Source organism: Colossoma macropomum, unplaced genomic scaffold (assembly GCF_904425465.1).
Source record: "Colossoma macropomum unplaced genomic scaffold, Colossoma_macropomum, whole genome shotgun sequence".
Taxonomy (NCBI): Eukaryota; Metazoa; Chordata; class Actinopteri; order Characiformes; family Serrasalmidae; genus Colossoma; species Colossoma macropomum.
Genome location: NW_023494805.1, coordinates 31,129,339 through 31,144,764, shown reverse-complemented (window position 1 = coordinate 31,144,764; position 15,426 = coordinate 31,129,339). Strand labels below are relative to the sequence as shown.

Below are 15,426 nucleotides of genomic sequence, written 5' to 3'. Positions count from 1 at the left end.
TGTCTGCATGTGTACACATACAATATTAGACGTCAGTGGCTGCATAAAGTATCAGATTTCCTTTTAGAGTTAGCTTTAGGATGGACATTTAAGGGAATTCAGTGGACCTTCTGCATAATTCAGTTGCTGATATCTAAACAAAGTCATTCAGGGTGGTTTGTAAATTGTAGAGAAACTTAGTGACTCTCTGACTTTTACTTCTTAAGGATCAAATTACGCATAAAGTTTGGAATGCATAAATCTACCTTTGAAACGCCAACAACCTACATTTGGACTGATGTAGGAGCTGCAATATCATACAGGGTGATTGAAAAGATTCATCTGATTTCAAAATTATTTATTTCACTGTACATCATTACAGAACAATGCAGTAAATTGTAAATGGTTTAACTGACCATAAAGTTTATTATGTAATTTTACAAGTGCTCAGTATGACCAGCTCCTCCAGCTGTAAGGACAACATCAATGCCGTAGTCAGATTAATCCCATACTGCATTGAGCATGTCGGGTGTCACTGCACTCACGACTCTTTCAAAGCAATTTCGGAGATTTGTGGAACCAACGACAAACGCTCTGAGCTGTTGTAGGTTCACTGCCGGCAGGGCAGTTATGATGGATTCACTCTTATTGAAGTGGAGAACACGAAACGCTTTCTGCTCAGGGGTCGCCATCTCCTCACAGACTGAAGGGAGAGAACAGAAACTCTATGAATCCCCTTTTTCAATTGGTTTGTGATTGGTTCCTAGGCGCCTCACGGTTGTAAAAATATGGCGCTTTGCAATCGGATGAATCTTCTTGAATCACCCTGTATATTTAATATGGCATAGGCTAGGTTTGGGTGACATTTACTGGGAAATATCGCGATGGATGGATGATATCGGGGGTGGGTGGTCCATTAAAATTAGAGCCCATCCTCCCCACTCACCCGCTGTTTCCTTACTTTTCTTCCATCTTTCTTCTGTAAACTCCTTATTTTTTATGTGACCTCTGCATTTAGTGATCGTGACTGAAATATTTGGTTGGAACAGAAGTGTTGTTTGTTACCATTTTTGGCTAAGTCAAAAAAGTGAGCTTGTTGTTATTGTTTTTGTCTAATTAAATGTCTCCGACCTGTTCCAGGACATTATTAGTTGGGAATGCTATTAGCAGGGTGTTATTGTACTGTCAGTACAGCCGAGTAAAGATGAAATTATGGCAAGAACAGCAGCGTTACAAGCATGAACAGCACAGAGCTGCAGCAGACTTGTGCATGTGGATTCATACCCTTAAAAAAGCCTAGTTGTTAGCGTTGAAATCTGTGTCTATTAAATGCACCTAGATGATAAACTCCATCACAGTTTGTGTCTAACAGACTCATGTTAACTTTTTTACGCATTTTATTTTCCTTATAACTGGACATATTTTGCCCTCAGTGGTGGGCTGGACAGGTAGCAGGTGGCATAACAATGCTGGCTTCACTTCGTGATGTCCATCGGCCATCGATGGCATCGTCTATTGACCCCACCCTAGCGTAGGCCCTGACTTTAACATCCATCTTGAGTGATCTGATTGTAAGCAAAGCTGTTTGCCTGAAGTGTTTCCATGGGTTTTGAACGGGTCTTTAGGCACTGTTTGTTAGGGTATGGCAGTAGCCGCTTGTTTCATACCTTCAAACTGCCTCCAAATATTACTGCCTTATATGGCATCACAGGGAGGTGGGCGTAAATGCGCCCTAAGTGACATAAAGGTATTGGTGTGCTTTTGTACCATTTTGCCCTGTTTTCTTTCAAAATCAGAAAAAAAATCAAGAAGTCGATTTCGCCTGCATAGTTGCCAAAGAAGTGAACGATGTTCAAGCCATCAAAAGTCAAGTCACTTGTTAGAGTGAAAGCTGAAATTAATTAAACATGTTCTGGAGTGTGTAGAGCTTTTGGTTGTCACTGAACCTCTATTAGATTTTCTGTTGTTGGTTTTTGTGAGGGTTTTTTTTTTTTCTTTCAATTTGGCTCTTATTTTTCGCTTTTGTCATTTAGCTATTAGCTGTCCCTGAACCGCTACCAAGCGTAGATTTTGGGAGTGTTTTTTTTTTTCCCCCCACTTATTTTTATGTTTTTTCTATCAGTGAATTTTGACACCACCAGTCAGTGAGTCCTTCTGAAATATAAATGAGTGCAGTGTGTTTATTTGGCCATTTAGACGTGAAAAAATAAATTGACGTTATTATTTTGAAATACCATCATGATTTTCAAATACCGTGGTATTTATAATAACCGTTATACCTTCCAACCCTACAGCTTGTCATCAGATTTCATGAGGAATTGTGACAATTGTTTGTAATTATGGTCTCTTTCACTTTCTTTCGCTTCACTGTTCTTCCCTTTCTCTAGCACCATTACTCTGGTGGGTTTAAAGAAAAGGAAGAGGAATGCGTCTTCTGACCATTCAGATGGGGAACTCAGCCCACCTGCCTCACCTCGCACACAAGAGGAGGATCTCTCCCAGGTAATGCATAGTATTTATTTTGCACTGTATTTTTTTTTTCTTGGAATTAGATCAAAATTGTAACGATGCTCATTAAGTGGCTGCATTAGGTGAATATGTCTGAAAATGACTGGAAAAGGAGGTGAGGAACAAACATACAGAGCTCCTTCAGTTTTCTGTCTTTTATACACAACAATGAGGAACACAAAGGCACAGCACTGATTGCATCTTGCTGTTGTGGCAATGCAGAAGTCTTTGTTGTTCTGTATAGCTCCAGATGATGCGATTGATAATTTGCAAAAATGAAAGCAAGACACTACACTCTGCCACTGTCTTTTAAAAAGAAATAAGGTGGGCAAACTATGTGCGGTACGCAGGCGCACACATGCAACCTTTGTGTTTAAACCCTATGAAGTGCCCTGTGTATGATAAAGGAAAAAACATGGAGTAAAAACCTCCGATTTCTTTGTTTGAGAATCAAAATCGAATGTTTGTTTGGATCAATTTTTGATTTCGTTTCAAAATTTGACACCCCTTGCCTGTCATCACAGCCGTCAGATTGTATAGTGCCCTGTATAATGTTTGAGACAAAGGCTTATTTCTGTTTATTTAATTTTTTGCTTCTGCACTCCACTTAAATTTGCACTCAAACAATTCATGTTAGTGATGCATCAAGACCAGTCTTTACAGACCAATTACAAATCCATGGTTTTTAAGTGATACTGTGCTGTATAACCTATTTACAATTAAGCATTTGTTAGTATAAATGAGTGCAATGTACCTTAACAGTTAAATCATTAAAATCTATCTGATATAAAATTTTGTGAATTAGCTAGCTCTGCTACATTAGTTACCCTCAATCAAGTAGCATTGCAGTGGAGAAGAGTGGGTTTTGTTCTATGTCAGAAAAGCACTTCTGTGTAGCTGTAAGTAAAGTACATTTCATAGTTTTGATCTATCTATAGTCTATTTGCCACTTGTTGGAGTCTTTTGTTGGCTGGTTGAGCTGTAGTTGATTGTCCTTTTTAAGCCAGACATGAACTGAGCGATTTTAGAAATCTTGTTCTTTGGTGAATCACACTGTAGATCACAATCAGCAACACTTCGCTCTTCAGGCAGTCGTGTTTAGTACTTTGCTGCATATCCTCTGCATATGCAGATGCTGAGCATCTTCTCTGGTCTGCTAATGCTCTGCCAGGATTGTGCTACAGCCATCAGCTCCTAATTGTTTCTAGGGCCAGTCCCCTTAAGTTTTTCTTCTGCATATGAAGACAAACTCGGTGAGATTCAGATCAGGTGACTGAATTGTTCAGAATTTGACATTTTTACCTCTCTTGTTGCTTTACCAGTGTGTTTGGGATCATTGTCTTGCTGTGGGATGAAGCACCAATGAGTTTGGATGTGTTTCCTGAACTTTCTCATAAGATGTTTCTGTACACCTCAGAACTTGTTTCGCTACTGCCAGACTGCTGCAGCAGTTACATCATCAGTGGCTGAGTGAGGCAGTTCTTGTGGTAACCGTACAGGCTCAAGCCATAACACTCAACTTCTTGACTAATACTTGGTCTCATCTGTCCACAAGATCTTTTTCCAGACCTCTGCAGGTTCTTTTAAGTACCTTTTAGCAAACTCTTAACATGGCCATCCTGTTTTTGTGGCTAACTAGTGATTTGCGTCTTGCAGCGTAGCTTCAATATTTCCGTTCATGAGGTCCTCTGCGGACCACAAATCGACCTCCTGAAGAGTGTTTCTGACCTGTCGGACAGCTGTATGGGCATATTTTTTCATTGTGGTGAGAATTCTTCTGTCATATGTGGAGGTCCGCCTTGGCCTACCAGTCCCTTTATGGTTATTAAGCTCTCCAGTTTTCTCTTTCTTCTTAATTATGTTCCAAACAGTTGATTTTGGTCTTAGGTGTGGTTGATGTCTTATACTGTTATAAAGGTGATCGAAATCCTAGAATCAAGACTGGATGCTGAAAACTGTCTTATACTTGCACTAATGAAGCAAGTAATCTCACCTGAGTAATCACATCTGTGGAGCACAGTGTGCCTTAAAATGTGGAGAGGGGCTTTGCATAAACAGTGCTGTCATTTCTACATGGTAAAACTAAAATAAAGGTATAAAAATACCTTTTATTAAACTTTGTGCACCTAAACCACGTGTGAATTGTCTGAGTACAAATTTAAACTCGTTCTAATCACACAAAAATGCTTGCTATCATGATGATGCTTCTCTTTTAGGTCAGTGTTGCTCATTTCCGTTCTATCACTTGCAACAGTGCAGCTTACAGTCCTATACAAAACAACAATTAGCATGAAATAAATCTTAGAGGTGTCTGAGTGGCACGTCTGTATAAAGCTTGGCCTGCACTACATGATTTGTAGCCTGATTTTAACGTTGATAAGCCCCTTCCAACAAATTTTCGCAACTCAAAGCAAATGTCCAGGTCAGTGGATGATTGATGGTGTGAGCAGGGGAAACCAGTCACTCTTGTAGGTTGGTTGATGCTGAATTGTTTGCATGCTTTGAAACAGCACTGAATTATAGACACAGAGAGTGATTAAAATAATATAGGACTGAATTCTGTGAGTTACATACACAACTCAGCAATGGAAAAACACTGAAAAAGTGACACTTATGGTACAAAAACAGTCTTCAGTGTGAATCTTGAAAAATATCTGTTTGGTTTCTGTCCAAATTCGCAGATGACAGTGTGGGAATGTGAGAAGATGACTAAAAGCATGAGCCCATATCAAGGCAAATTGAAGTATGATGTTGTATGGGAGTATTTGGAAATTAAACTGTAAAAACAGCCCATTTTTAATTCATTGTTTGTCATGTCAGGAAGACCAGTTCAGCAGTTTGGCCACATTCACGCTGAAGTTACAAGGAGAGTTTCAGCCTTGACTTTTGAATGAGGCCCAGTACGAAATCAGAGCAGAGGTCATTTAGTTACATCAGTTAAAGGCACAGAAACAAAAGCAGTCTGAAAAGGATGTTTGAAAATGAATTTTTGGTACATCAAACCACACAAACGTGTAATAAAGAAACATGTAGGCCCTTAAAGGGCAATTCCACCAGTTGTTCAAAATTTCTGAATAATTCGGTCCTTGAGATGTAAACAGTCATTCAGAGTGGTTTGATGTTAAATGGTTCATTGTAGAGAAACCCGGGGAAACTACAGACAGTGGTGCTGATAGGAACCAGGGGTCACCATGCCTACGACACACATTAAAGCAAATTTACTTACTATCCAAAACCACCAGTGAACCTACACACATCTTTTGAGTTTTTATTGGTAATGTTGATAATGCTAAAATAGATCTGAAGAGTTTTCTTTTTGGGGACTGTTTTGCCCGACAGCACCCCGCATGCACCCTCCACCATGAATGGATTAAAGTACATGGATTCAAATACGTTTTAAGCCAAAACTTTACCACAACACTATTTGTACAACAGTGTGTCAGACATCAGGCAACGTATACCTAACCATTTCATGTAATAACTTTCTGTGAGGGAGCTTTGAGGCATTAAACTCTTCAGACGTCTGGTTCCTGTCACCACCACTGTGAAAGATTCTGACTCTAGGAGGGAGCCTTTCACATGAAATTACTTTGAATGACGTTGTTTACATCTTACACATTTAATTATGTGCAATTTTTGAAGGATCGGTGGACTTCCCCTTGAAAACCTGTTCAACTGCTTAAAATATCCATGTTACATTTTACCCCATGTTAGGTTGTGCCCCACTCTTCCCTAAGTCTCTTGATGTTTTCCCACATTTTTATTGTTTGTGTTTCTTTTGTTTGCTGTTCTTCTCTTATGTAATAAGCTCCCCCTTTTAAACAGATTATGGTTTTTTATTCTTGTTTGGGATGAAATTGAATAGAATCAGTGAATGTTGCTGTTAAACTGGCTTTTTTATAATGTGGCTTTGTTGTGTTTCCTACCTATCTGTCTCCTAACAGATGAGACGTTCTAATCGTCAAGTGAAAAGAAAGAAGTACACGGAGGACTTGGACATTAAAATCACGGATGATGAAGATGAGCAAGACGAGGATGTGGATGTGACCACCCCAGCAGTCTTGCCTGCAGGGCACTCTCAGTCTACCGGGCTTGAGCTTCAAGAGCAAGATGCGGACGGCCTTCCCAGCATGCAGTTTTTTGTGGTAAGAGCAGAAAATGACGAGTGCAAACAGCCAAATATCTTCCACTATGCTTACCTACATTTCTCTTTACTGTTGTATCCATAAGAATATTGTGTAAAATTATGTATTCTCTATAAAACACTGTTAAAGGCTGTAAAAGGCTACCCGTTATAAGGCTGTTTGTGGGAGCTTTTTGATGTAAATGCTGGCTTTGAATTAAAGAAAATAAATAGATTTTATCTTTGTGGAATTCAGGAAAATCCGAGTGAGGAAGATGCTGCGATTGTGGATAAAGTTTTGTCTATGCGTCTGACCAAAAAGGAGGCAAGTTAGCACCTAGAAATATTTCCAAAATAATTTATTATTATTATTATTATTATTATTATTAAACAATATAATTGTTTGATAAATGATGTTTTCTGCCTGTCACAGGTGTGCCCAGGACAGTATATCACCGTTGAGGAATTTTTTGTCAAATACAAAAACTAGTAAGTACTGTTTTTATTTATTTTCTTTATTGTTTTACGGTTTTTTCTGAACAGGCATATGATAACTAGGGATGTTTCAGTCAGTGATTTCATGTAAATTTTCTGTGGATTTTTGTGCATTTTGTAGCTATTAGTTATGACTAATAACTAGACAATTTACCAATTTGGAGAAAATAATTAATTGCGATTTTTCTGACCGATATTTCAACTGTGATTTAGAAGTGTTTTGGCCAAGCATATCCATTTTTTTTTTTGGCTTGGAACACTGTATCTATACCATGCTCTAAAGTGCCACGTAGGGTGTGTTCAGACATTCAGGTTTGCTTCGATTTAAATAAACCCTGCTGCAATTGCTCATTTAATGCAGTTTGTTAGAGCAAGTGAAAACACTGCCATCCGACCTCTCTGCAGAACTTCTTTGGTTCATGGAAAAAGATGCTGTTTCGTTACAAACGTGTTTTTCAATCTCTTCATAAGCTCTGAATCAGTAATTTGCAACGGAGGTTGAGGCACATTTGAAGTCATTATAAATTACTGGATATGCACATCAATAATACATAAATAATAAATACATTGGTGTGAATGTTAAGCAAACCATAACGAAAATGTAGCAATGTATCATTTTGCGCTTTGTCTGGACCAAGGAGACTGAACTACACGGATAAATGCAGTCGTGGTTGTGTTGTCATGTACACAGCATGTGGGTATTTGGTTGCTTCTGATTTGTTTAATTGCAATATGAAAAGCTAATAATAAAATGGGGAAAAACTCTCTTAACATAGTGAAGGAAGTTTTCCAGGATTTGATTAAAACCCACTGACTAGCTAAACAACTGGACTAACAACAAATATATAAACTTGCAACTCTCACATTTGCCCTCATGAAAGTAGAAAGACAAAAAACAAAAACACAACAAAAAAAATCTGATATCTGCTTCTTTATGATTGGTTTGTCAATTTGAATTTGACCAGTCAGGTTACTGATGATTGGCCTAAAATGCATTCCGCGATCCATCTGCCAAAATCAAACGCACAGCTTCACTATTATTTTATGGCTAATCTGGTAATAGCAGCAGCTCATGCTGCAACATGAGAGACTTTCAAGAGTCAGACAATAAAACACACACATGATGTGGACAGTACAGCACTGACATGCTGCTGGAGGAACAGGAAAGCATGCTGTAATGTGGAATACTCTCTCTTGCTGCGGTCCATTGGGGGGAAAACGTGTTCCTACTAACAGCGAACTGAAGGTTTAATCTGGAAGTGGACTGAAACACCCAATTTTTGCTGGACCACAGTTCTTTTCTTTAGTGTGAGTTTCAGTGGGGTTGCAGTGTTCACACACGTCAGAACGGACTGGAAATGTTTTATAGGTGTGCATCAAACAATGCAAAAAGACTGTCAGTCTCTTGATTGCCTTTATTTTGTTACTGAAGTATTTGTAATTTATTGAGTTTTTTTGTGTATAAAATTCATAGAAGCATGGTATGGCATTGTTTGATACCCTGTATTTAAAATAAAGGGGTCACTAAACGTAAATAAAGCGTAGTTTGGCTTTTTAATGTAAAATGTTGTGCAAAATAGAACAAGAAAACAAAATGGCCCATAATCCAAAAGAAAGAGTGGAATGGTTAATATATGGGTTTTGGTGGAGTTGGATTTTATTTAATGCATCTGGTCACTCAGGGCATCTCTAATAAAAAGTAGTGCTTTTTTGTTAAACCTTTATTTGTGTGCTCTTTTCAGCTCTTACTTGCATTGTGAATGGGCCAGTATGGAGCAGCTTGAAAGGGACAAGAGGATCCATCAGAAGCTGAAGAGATTCAAGACGAAACAGGCTCAAATGAGACATATCTTCCATGAGGTGGCGCCTTTATATATTATGCAAGAATCCATGTGTAATCCATATAAGTGGTTTGTTGTGCAGCGAGTTCCTTTATTTTCCATCCAAAACCTAATTTCACAGATTTCAATTTTGTCTTTATCTAAGGATGAGGAGCCTTTCAATCCAGATTATGTGGAGGTGGACCGAATCCTGGATGAATCCGTCAGTGTAGACAAAGACAATGGGGAGGTTAGTTATTTTTGCTGAAAAGAGTGATTTACTGGGCTGCCTGAGATGTTATGAAGGCTTGTAAACGTGCATCATTGCAGGGAGTTAAGCTTTTATTCCACTGTTCTCTCCGTAGCCGTGGTGTACTACCTAGTGAAGTGGTGCTCTCTGCCCTACGAAGACGCCACCTGGGAGCTGAAAGAAGATGTAGATGAGGGAAAAGTAGAGGAGTTCAGGAAAGATCCAGAGTCGACAACCGAGAATCAAGAGAACTGTGAGTTCATGACAATCACTGGACCTTGTTAATCGAAGCAGTTTTCATGTTTTGTGCTCTTTATCTGGCACAACAGTGCAAGACCAAAAATAAATGCAGTTTGCCAGATGAAGGAGGCTTCTAACTAAAAACATGTCATCATATCAGTGATCAGAGTTGAGCTTTATATTCTGACCAAAATCTCTTTGCTATTAGCCCCGGCCACCTGCAGGCTCCTGGAAGAAGCTGGATCAGTCTCGGGAGTACCGTAACGGGAACACGCTCAGAGAGTACCAACTAGAGGGAGTCAACTGGCTGCTCTTCAACTGGTATAACAGGTACCTGCATCAATATGGATAACACCCAAAATATCAAGGAGCGCCATTACATGTACAGAATAGGACGAATCATACGATGAATCATGTTTTTGTCACCGTGATGTAAGTTTCTACAATGAACACATCCATAAGGGCTGCTAATGATGCGCAAGAGTGATGTAATTGGATTGGTAGGAATCTAGCATTAGGAGCCATGGCTAATATTTAGAGCAGCGGGTAAGCTCTCCTGAGCCATGCTTGAGCCCCTGTCTTCCAAAAGCCTTTGACTTGAAGGAACAGTTGCGTCAAACAATCAAATATAAATCAGAATTTTTTAACTGACCCCAGATGTAGTTGATCCACCAAGACATATTTGGAGTCCAAATTTTGCTTCTGTTGTTTGTGTGTTGCCCAAGTGCTCTGAACTGTCCAATGACGATGCGTTAGTGGCAGTGGTGCTTCAGGTGACTTTGAAGGAGCCCACACTAGCCTTCAGCCTCTCAGCTTGGTAACGTTACGTGATGAGGTTGGACCTAACTAACCGATGGGGCTGGACATGACAAAATTGGGTGGAAATTAGGTTTAAAAGCAATGGCAGTTTAAGTGTATGAGTGTACGTAAAAGGTTTCGTTCCAAAAATTCCAAAACCAATTTTAAAGAATTTTTGGTGACGCTTCAATGTTGGGTAGTGTTTATAAGGCTACACGACACCTACATAAGCTTAGTTAGCTAAAGTAGCCTTCATGACAGACAACACCTATTGGAATAAGCATTTAAAAACATTTATGTAGAATTATGTCAGTTGTCATGACAGGCTTATGTAGGTGTCATGCAGCCTTATGAACAGTATCCTATCAAAGTTTTACTGAATTTTCTTTTATTCATTACATGTGGCGTTGGGAGTGGGCTTTACACATACAAGATATATTGGTGCTCAGTTATGATTAATTATAATTAGAGAAATGAAAATACACTTTCCATTAACATCATCTGTCATATCTTTTTAAGCCCCTCCCCCCAAAACGCACATCCAAAATTGTTACAAATGAATGTACAGCATTTTGGTATGGAAGTCTTCACAAAATACACTCGGCAATTCAGATCAGTCTGGCTTTTCCAAACGCCAACTGTGATATCAGCCATAATGCTTGTTGAAGTCCTAAATAAATGTAATGTATGTTTGGGCAGCTTTCATACAGCAGGATTGTTTCATAATGTTATAAATGCCTATACTCTCAAAAAAGTGACAGAACAGTCACTGGGGTGCTGCTCTCAAGGGTACTGCTTCATTATCTTCAGTCAGGGAACATAATTTCGTCATATTCCATAGCAGTTTTTAAATTGCAGTGACTGCGTACAGCCTGTCCGCACACCATGCTGTTCAATTTATTGTTCAGTCTTAAAACATTAAATTATGGAAAGGTGCACATACAAACCTTTCCCCTGGTAAAAACATACACAATTGGACCTCAAAACCATTGTTGTGTCATTGAGGGTACATTACATCGTTCGCAAAAATGAACCTGCACAGTATCTTTTTTTCTGGCAGTGTGTGGGAATGTTGTACAAGTGTGTTATTATTAAGGACAAATGCAAAGATTGGTTATACCAGTCTTTTCCCTGTTTTTACGTCTTGTTCTCTTTCCTTTTTAGGCAGAACTGTATTCTGGCAGATGAGATGGGTCTGGGTAAAACTATCCAGTCAATTGCTTTGCTGTCTGAAGTGTTCGCTGCTGGGGTTCAGGGACCCTTTCTGATAATCGCCCCTCTCTCGACCATCACTAACTGGGAGCGAGAATTCTCCACGTGGACCGAAATGAATGCTATCGTCTATCATGGCAGTCTGGCCAGCAGACAAATGATCCAGCAGTATGAGATGTATTGCAAAGATGATAAGGTGTGTGTGTGTGTGTGTGTGTGTGTGTGTGTCCTCATGCATATGTGCTGTTGTTCAAGTTGGGTCTTGCTACATTTAAATGTAAATTCTATTCAGGTTTATTGCTAGACCTGTCACAATCGTGAAAGTTTAGCTGACAATTAATTGCCATATAAATAACAATTTAATTGTCTTTATGCAAGTATTATAGTGCAAGACTAAGGTGGGGAATTTGGCTGATTATCTTGCTTCCTAGCTGTCAACACTTAGTACTTCGCAGCTGACAAAAACTGCTCAAGCTCAAATAAACAGTTCCCAGCACTGACCTCTAAACGTATTATTGTCGTATTCAGAATTTAGAACTTGCCCAGTATACCTAGTATGCTGCCGTTCTTCCGTGTGCCGCCAAAACAGCTCCGACCTGCCAAGGCACGGACTCTACAAGATCTGCAAGGTGGTCTATGGTATCTGGTGCCAAGATGTTAGCAGCAGATCCTTTAGCTCCTGTAGGGCCTTCAAGGTAGAGCTGCTGCATATCAGACTTGTTATTCCAGCATGTCCCATGGCCAGGGCAACACTTTGAACTTTCCATCATGCTCCTCAAACCATTCCTGAACAATGTGTGCAGTGTAATAGGGCACATTTTCCTGCTGAAAGAGGCCACTGCCGTTGGGAATCCTATTGCCATGAAGGGGTCTAATGTTCGCATACCCGTTGTAGGCGCTTTCGGTGGTGCCACAGTAGCCCCTCTGTTGGTTCAGACCTTAGCTTTCATTGCGTTCACGCATCACCGAGCCTTGGACGCCTATCTCCCTGTCTCTGGTTTGTGGTTTGACCCTCCTTGGTCCGCTGTCGGTTGTTACTCACCACTGTTGACCGGGAGCACCCCACAAGCCTTGCTGTTTGACCCAGTTTTCTGGCCATAATGATTTGGCCGTTGTCTGTGTCTCTCAGGTTTTCAAGCCTGCCCTTTTCTTCTCAGTGTTTAGAGTTTTTTTTTGTTTGTCAAAAATGCAGATTTCTTTTACTGTAATCATTAAAATAATGATAATAATAATGTAACATTTGTAAGGTTTCTTGTACCACTGAAATACACACTTTGACCAAGGCCGTACGTTCCAGTCAGTAACAATGCAGAAATGCATTCATGAAGTGCTGCTTAATTATGGCTTCACATTAACTTGAGATATTTTCCCACTCTCCAGGGGCACCTGATTCCAGGAGCGTACAAGTTTGACGCTCTGATCACCACCTTTGAAATGGTTCTGTCTGACTGCCCAGAGCTGAGAGAGATCTATTGGCGCTGTGTGATCATCGATGAGGCTCACCGCTTGAAGAACAGAAACTGCAAACTTCTTGACAGCCTGAAGATGCTGAACTTGGTGAGCATGTAGTCACATTTACAAAATTAGACAGGTTTCAGAAACCATGCACTGATAAGTGCTTCTGGGAAGACTTGTAAGTCTTGTTTCAGTTGTAGGAGTCTTCACACCTCACACAGGATTTCTGCTGTTATTAAAAAGGGCAACACAAAACTCTCAAAATAAATAAATAAATAAATAAATCAGTTGTCTTCATATCGCAAATGAAGTCCAAAATAAATGCTTAAATCATAAAAAGGCACTTGTGCAAACAGATCAGAATGAACTGTGTCTGTATCCTGCTCATGCAAACAGCAAAAAATTGTCTTATTTTAATCTTTTGCATCTTCCTCTTCCTTCCTTTCTCAACAACCCCTCTCCAGGAGCATAAAGTGCTTTTGACAGGTACTCCTCTTCAGAACACAGTGGAGGAGTTGTTCAGTTTGCTGCACTTCCTGGAACCTGCACAGTTTCCCTCAGAAACTGAGTTTCTGCGTGAATTTGGAGATCTCAAAACAGAGGAGCAGGTACGTTCCCTTGTGTTCATGGACAGGTACACACACTATATGGGCAAAAGTATAGATGCACCCCTCCTAATTTTTGAGTTCAGGTGTTTTAGCCTTACTCACATAGACATGCAGTTTCCATAGACAAACACTGGCAGTAGAATGGGTCGTACTGAAGAGTACATTGACTTCAACATGGCACTGTCATCTGTGAAACTGCTGCCCTGATAGATCTGCCCTGGTCAACTGTAAGTACTATCGTTATGGAATGCAGTCGTCTAGGAACAACAGCTAAGCCACAAAGCAGTTGACCCCGACTTGTATCACTTAATACAGAGTTCCAGACTGACTAAAGCATGACTGAATCCCAGTACACAAAGCGAGGTCCATAAAGACGGATGGATTGGAATGTCGACTGGGCCTTTTTGTCCAACATCAGTGCCTGACCTCACAAATGCTCTTTTGACTGAATGGTAGACATGCTCCACAAATCCTGATAGACGTGCTCTTGTGGACAACCTTCCCCAGAAGAGTGGATGGTTTTAAAGCCTCAAAGAGGGAATAAACTCTATATTAATACATATGTTTTTGCAGAGGGTTTTCCAGCAAGCTTATAGTTGTGAGGGCCAGGTGTCCACATACTTTTGACCATAAGTGTACATCCGATGGAGCCTTAGCAGATTCTAATCCGCACGCTTCCTGTTGATTTTTCAGGTCCAGAAACTGCAGGCTATTCTGAAACCCATGATGCTGCGGAGGTTGAAGGAGGATGTGGAGAAGAACCTGGCACCAAAGCAGGAGACCATCATTGAGGTATGCAAGAGGTTCAGACGTCTCTCAGGGCAGTCAGATCTTGTTTTTATGCGACTTTAATGAACAAGCGCTGCTGTAACATGGTGAACTATAACTACAGTGGTGGACAAATTGAGTTCAAATTGAATTAATTTAGTATTCTGAATACATTACTGTTTCCGGTAACTTGAATACGTTGAATCAAAAAGAGCATACAAATGCTGATTTCATGTTTCCTGAAGGTGGAGTTAACTGATGTGCAGAAGAAGTACTACCGTGCCATTTTGGAGCGCAACTTCAGCTTTTTGAGCCTGGGAGCTAATTCAAACAGCAACGTCCCCAATCTCCTAAACACCATGATGGAGCTCCGCAAATGCTGTAACCACCCTTATCTGATAACAGGTCTGTAACACACACCCACTATTCCAGTAATTCCTAGGCAAAACAGTTTATAAGGGGCTGACCTAAACAAGCCTTTACTTAAAAGGGAGATACCACCAATTTTTCAAAATTACTGCATAATTTAATCGTTTAGATGTAAACAAAGTCATTCAGAGTGGTTTGAAGTGAAATGGTGCATTGTAGAGAATCTTACCAGCTCTGATTTCCTTACAGTGGTGGTGATAGTAACCAAAGTTTGTGGCATCTTCAAGGCAAATATAGCCATTGGAAATGTAACGTTGATTGCATATGTAGTGCTATTGTTGTAAAGTTGACGTGACGTGGTAAAATACTGGTGAAGCAGAGAGAGTTTTCTTTTGGGGGCTACACCCTGCATACACCTCTCCACTATGAATGGTTTTTAAAAAATTATACATTTTAGGGCAAAAACTTCTCAAAACTATCGTTAAACAGTGTCTCTGGCATCAGGAAGTGTATTTCATGTCATGTTAGTAACTCCCAGAGCTCCACTGTTATCATGTGACACAAACAAAGGTAACCCGGGCCGGTCATGTCCGTGCTTTTATACATAACAAAAACATAAACTGGGGATGAATATGGGGGTGAGACATGCTGATACCACAGTGAGAGATGGAGAATATTTCACTGCAATCAGGCAGCTGACTTGAAATTGCCATACACTGTAAATCTAATAAAGGCTCTTATTTGCCTCTGTTCATCAAGCAGCCTCTGTCTCCACTGTCCACGCGAGGCATGCATACACAT

The 15,426-nt window shown here is 40.0% G+C and overlaps 1 protein-coding gene across 1 annotated transcript in view; it reads left to right on the top strand.

Moving 5' to 3' along the window:
• Positions 1–15,426, top strand: part of chd8 (chromodomain helicase DNA binding protein 8) — a 54,777-nt gene that overhangs the window by 16,197 nt on the left and 23,154 nt on the right. The window contains 14 exon segments of the mRNA XM_036596335.1: positions 2,367–2,481; positions 6,432–6,632; positions 6,867–6,935; positions 7,044–7,099; positions 8,848–8,965; positions 9,092–9,179; positions 9,291–9,391; positions 9,393–9,428; positions 9,624–9,745; positions 11,378–11,621; positions 12,806–12,982; positions 13,345–13,488; positions 14,182–14,280; positions 14,502–14,661. Of these exon segments, the coding sequence (XP_036452228.1) occupies positions 2,367–2,481; positions 6,432–6,632; positions 6,867–6,935; positions 7,044–7,099; positions 8,848–8,965; positions 9,092–9,179; positions 9,291–9,391; positions 9,393–9,428; positions 9,624–9,745; positions 11,378–11,621; positions 12,806–12,982; positions 13,345–13,488; positions 14,182–14,280; positions 14,502–14,661 (1,730 nt within the window).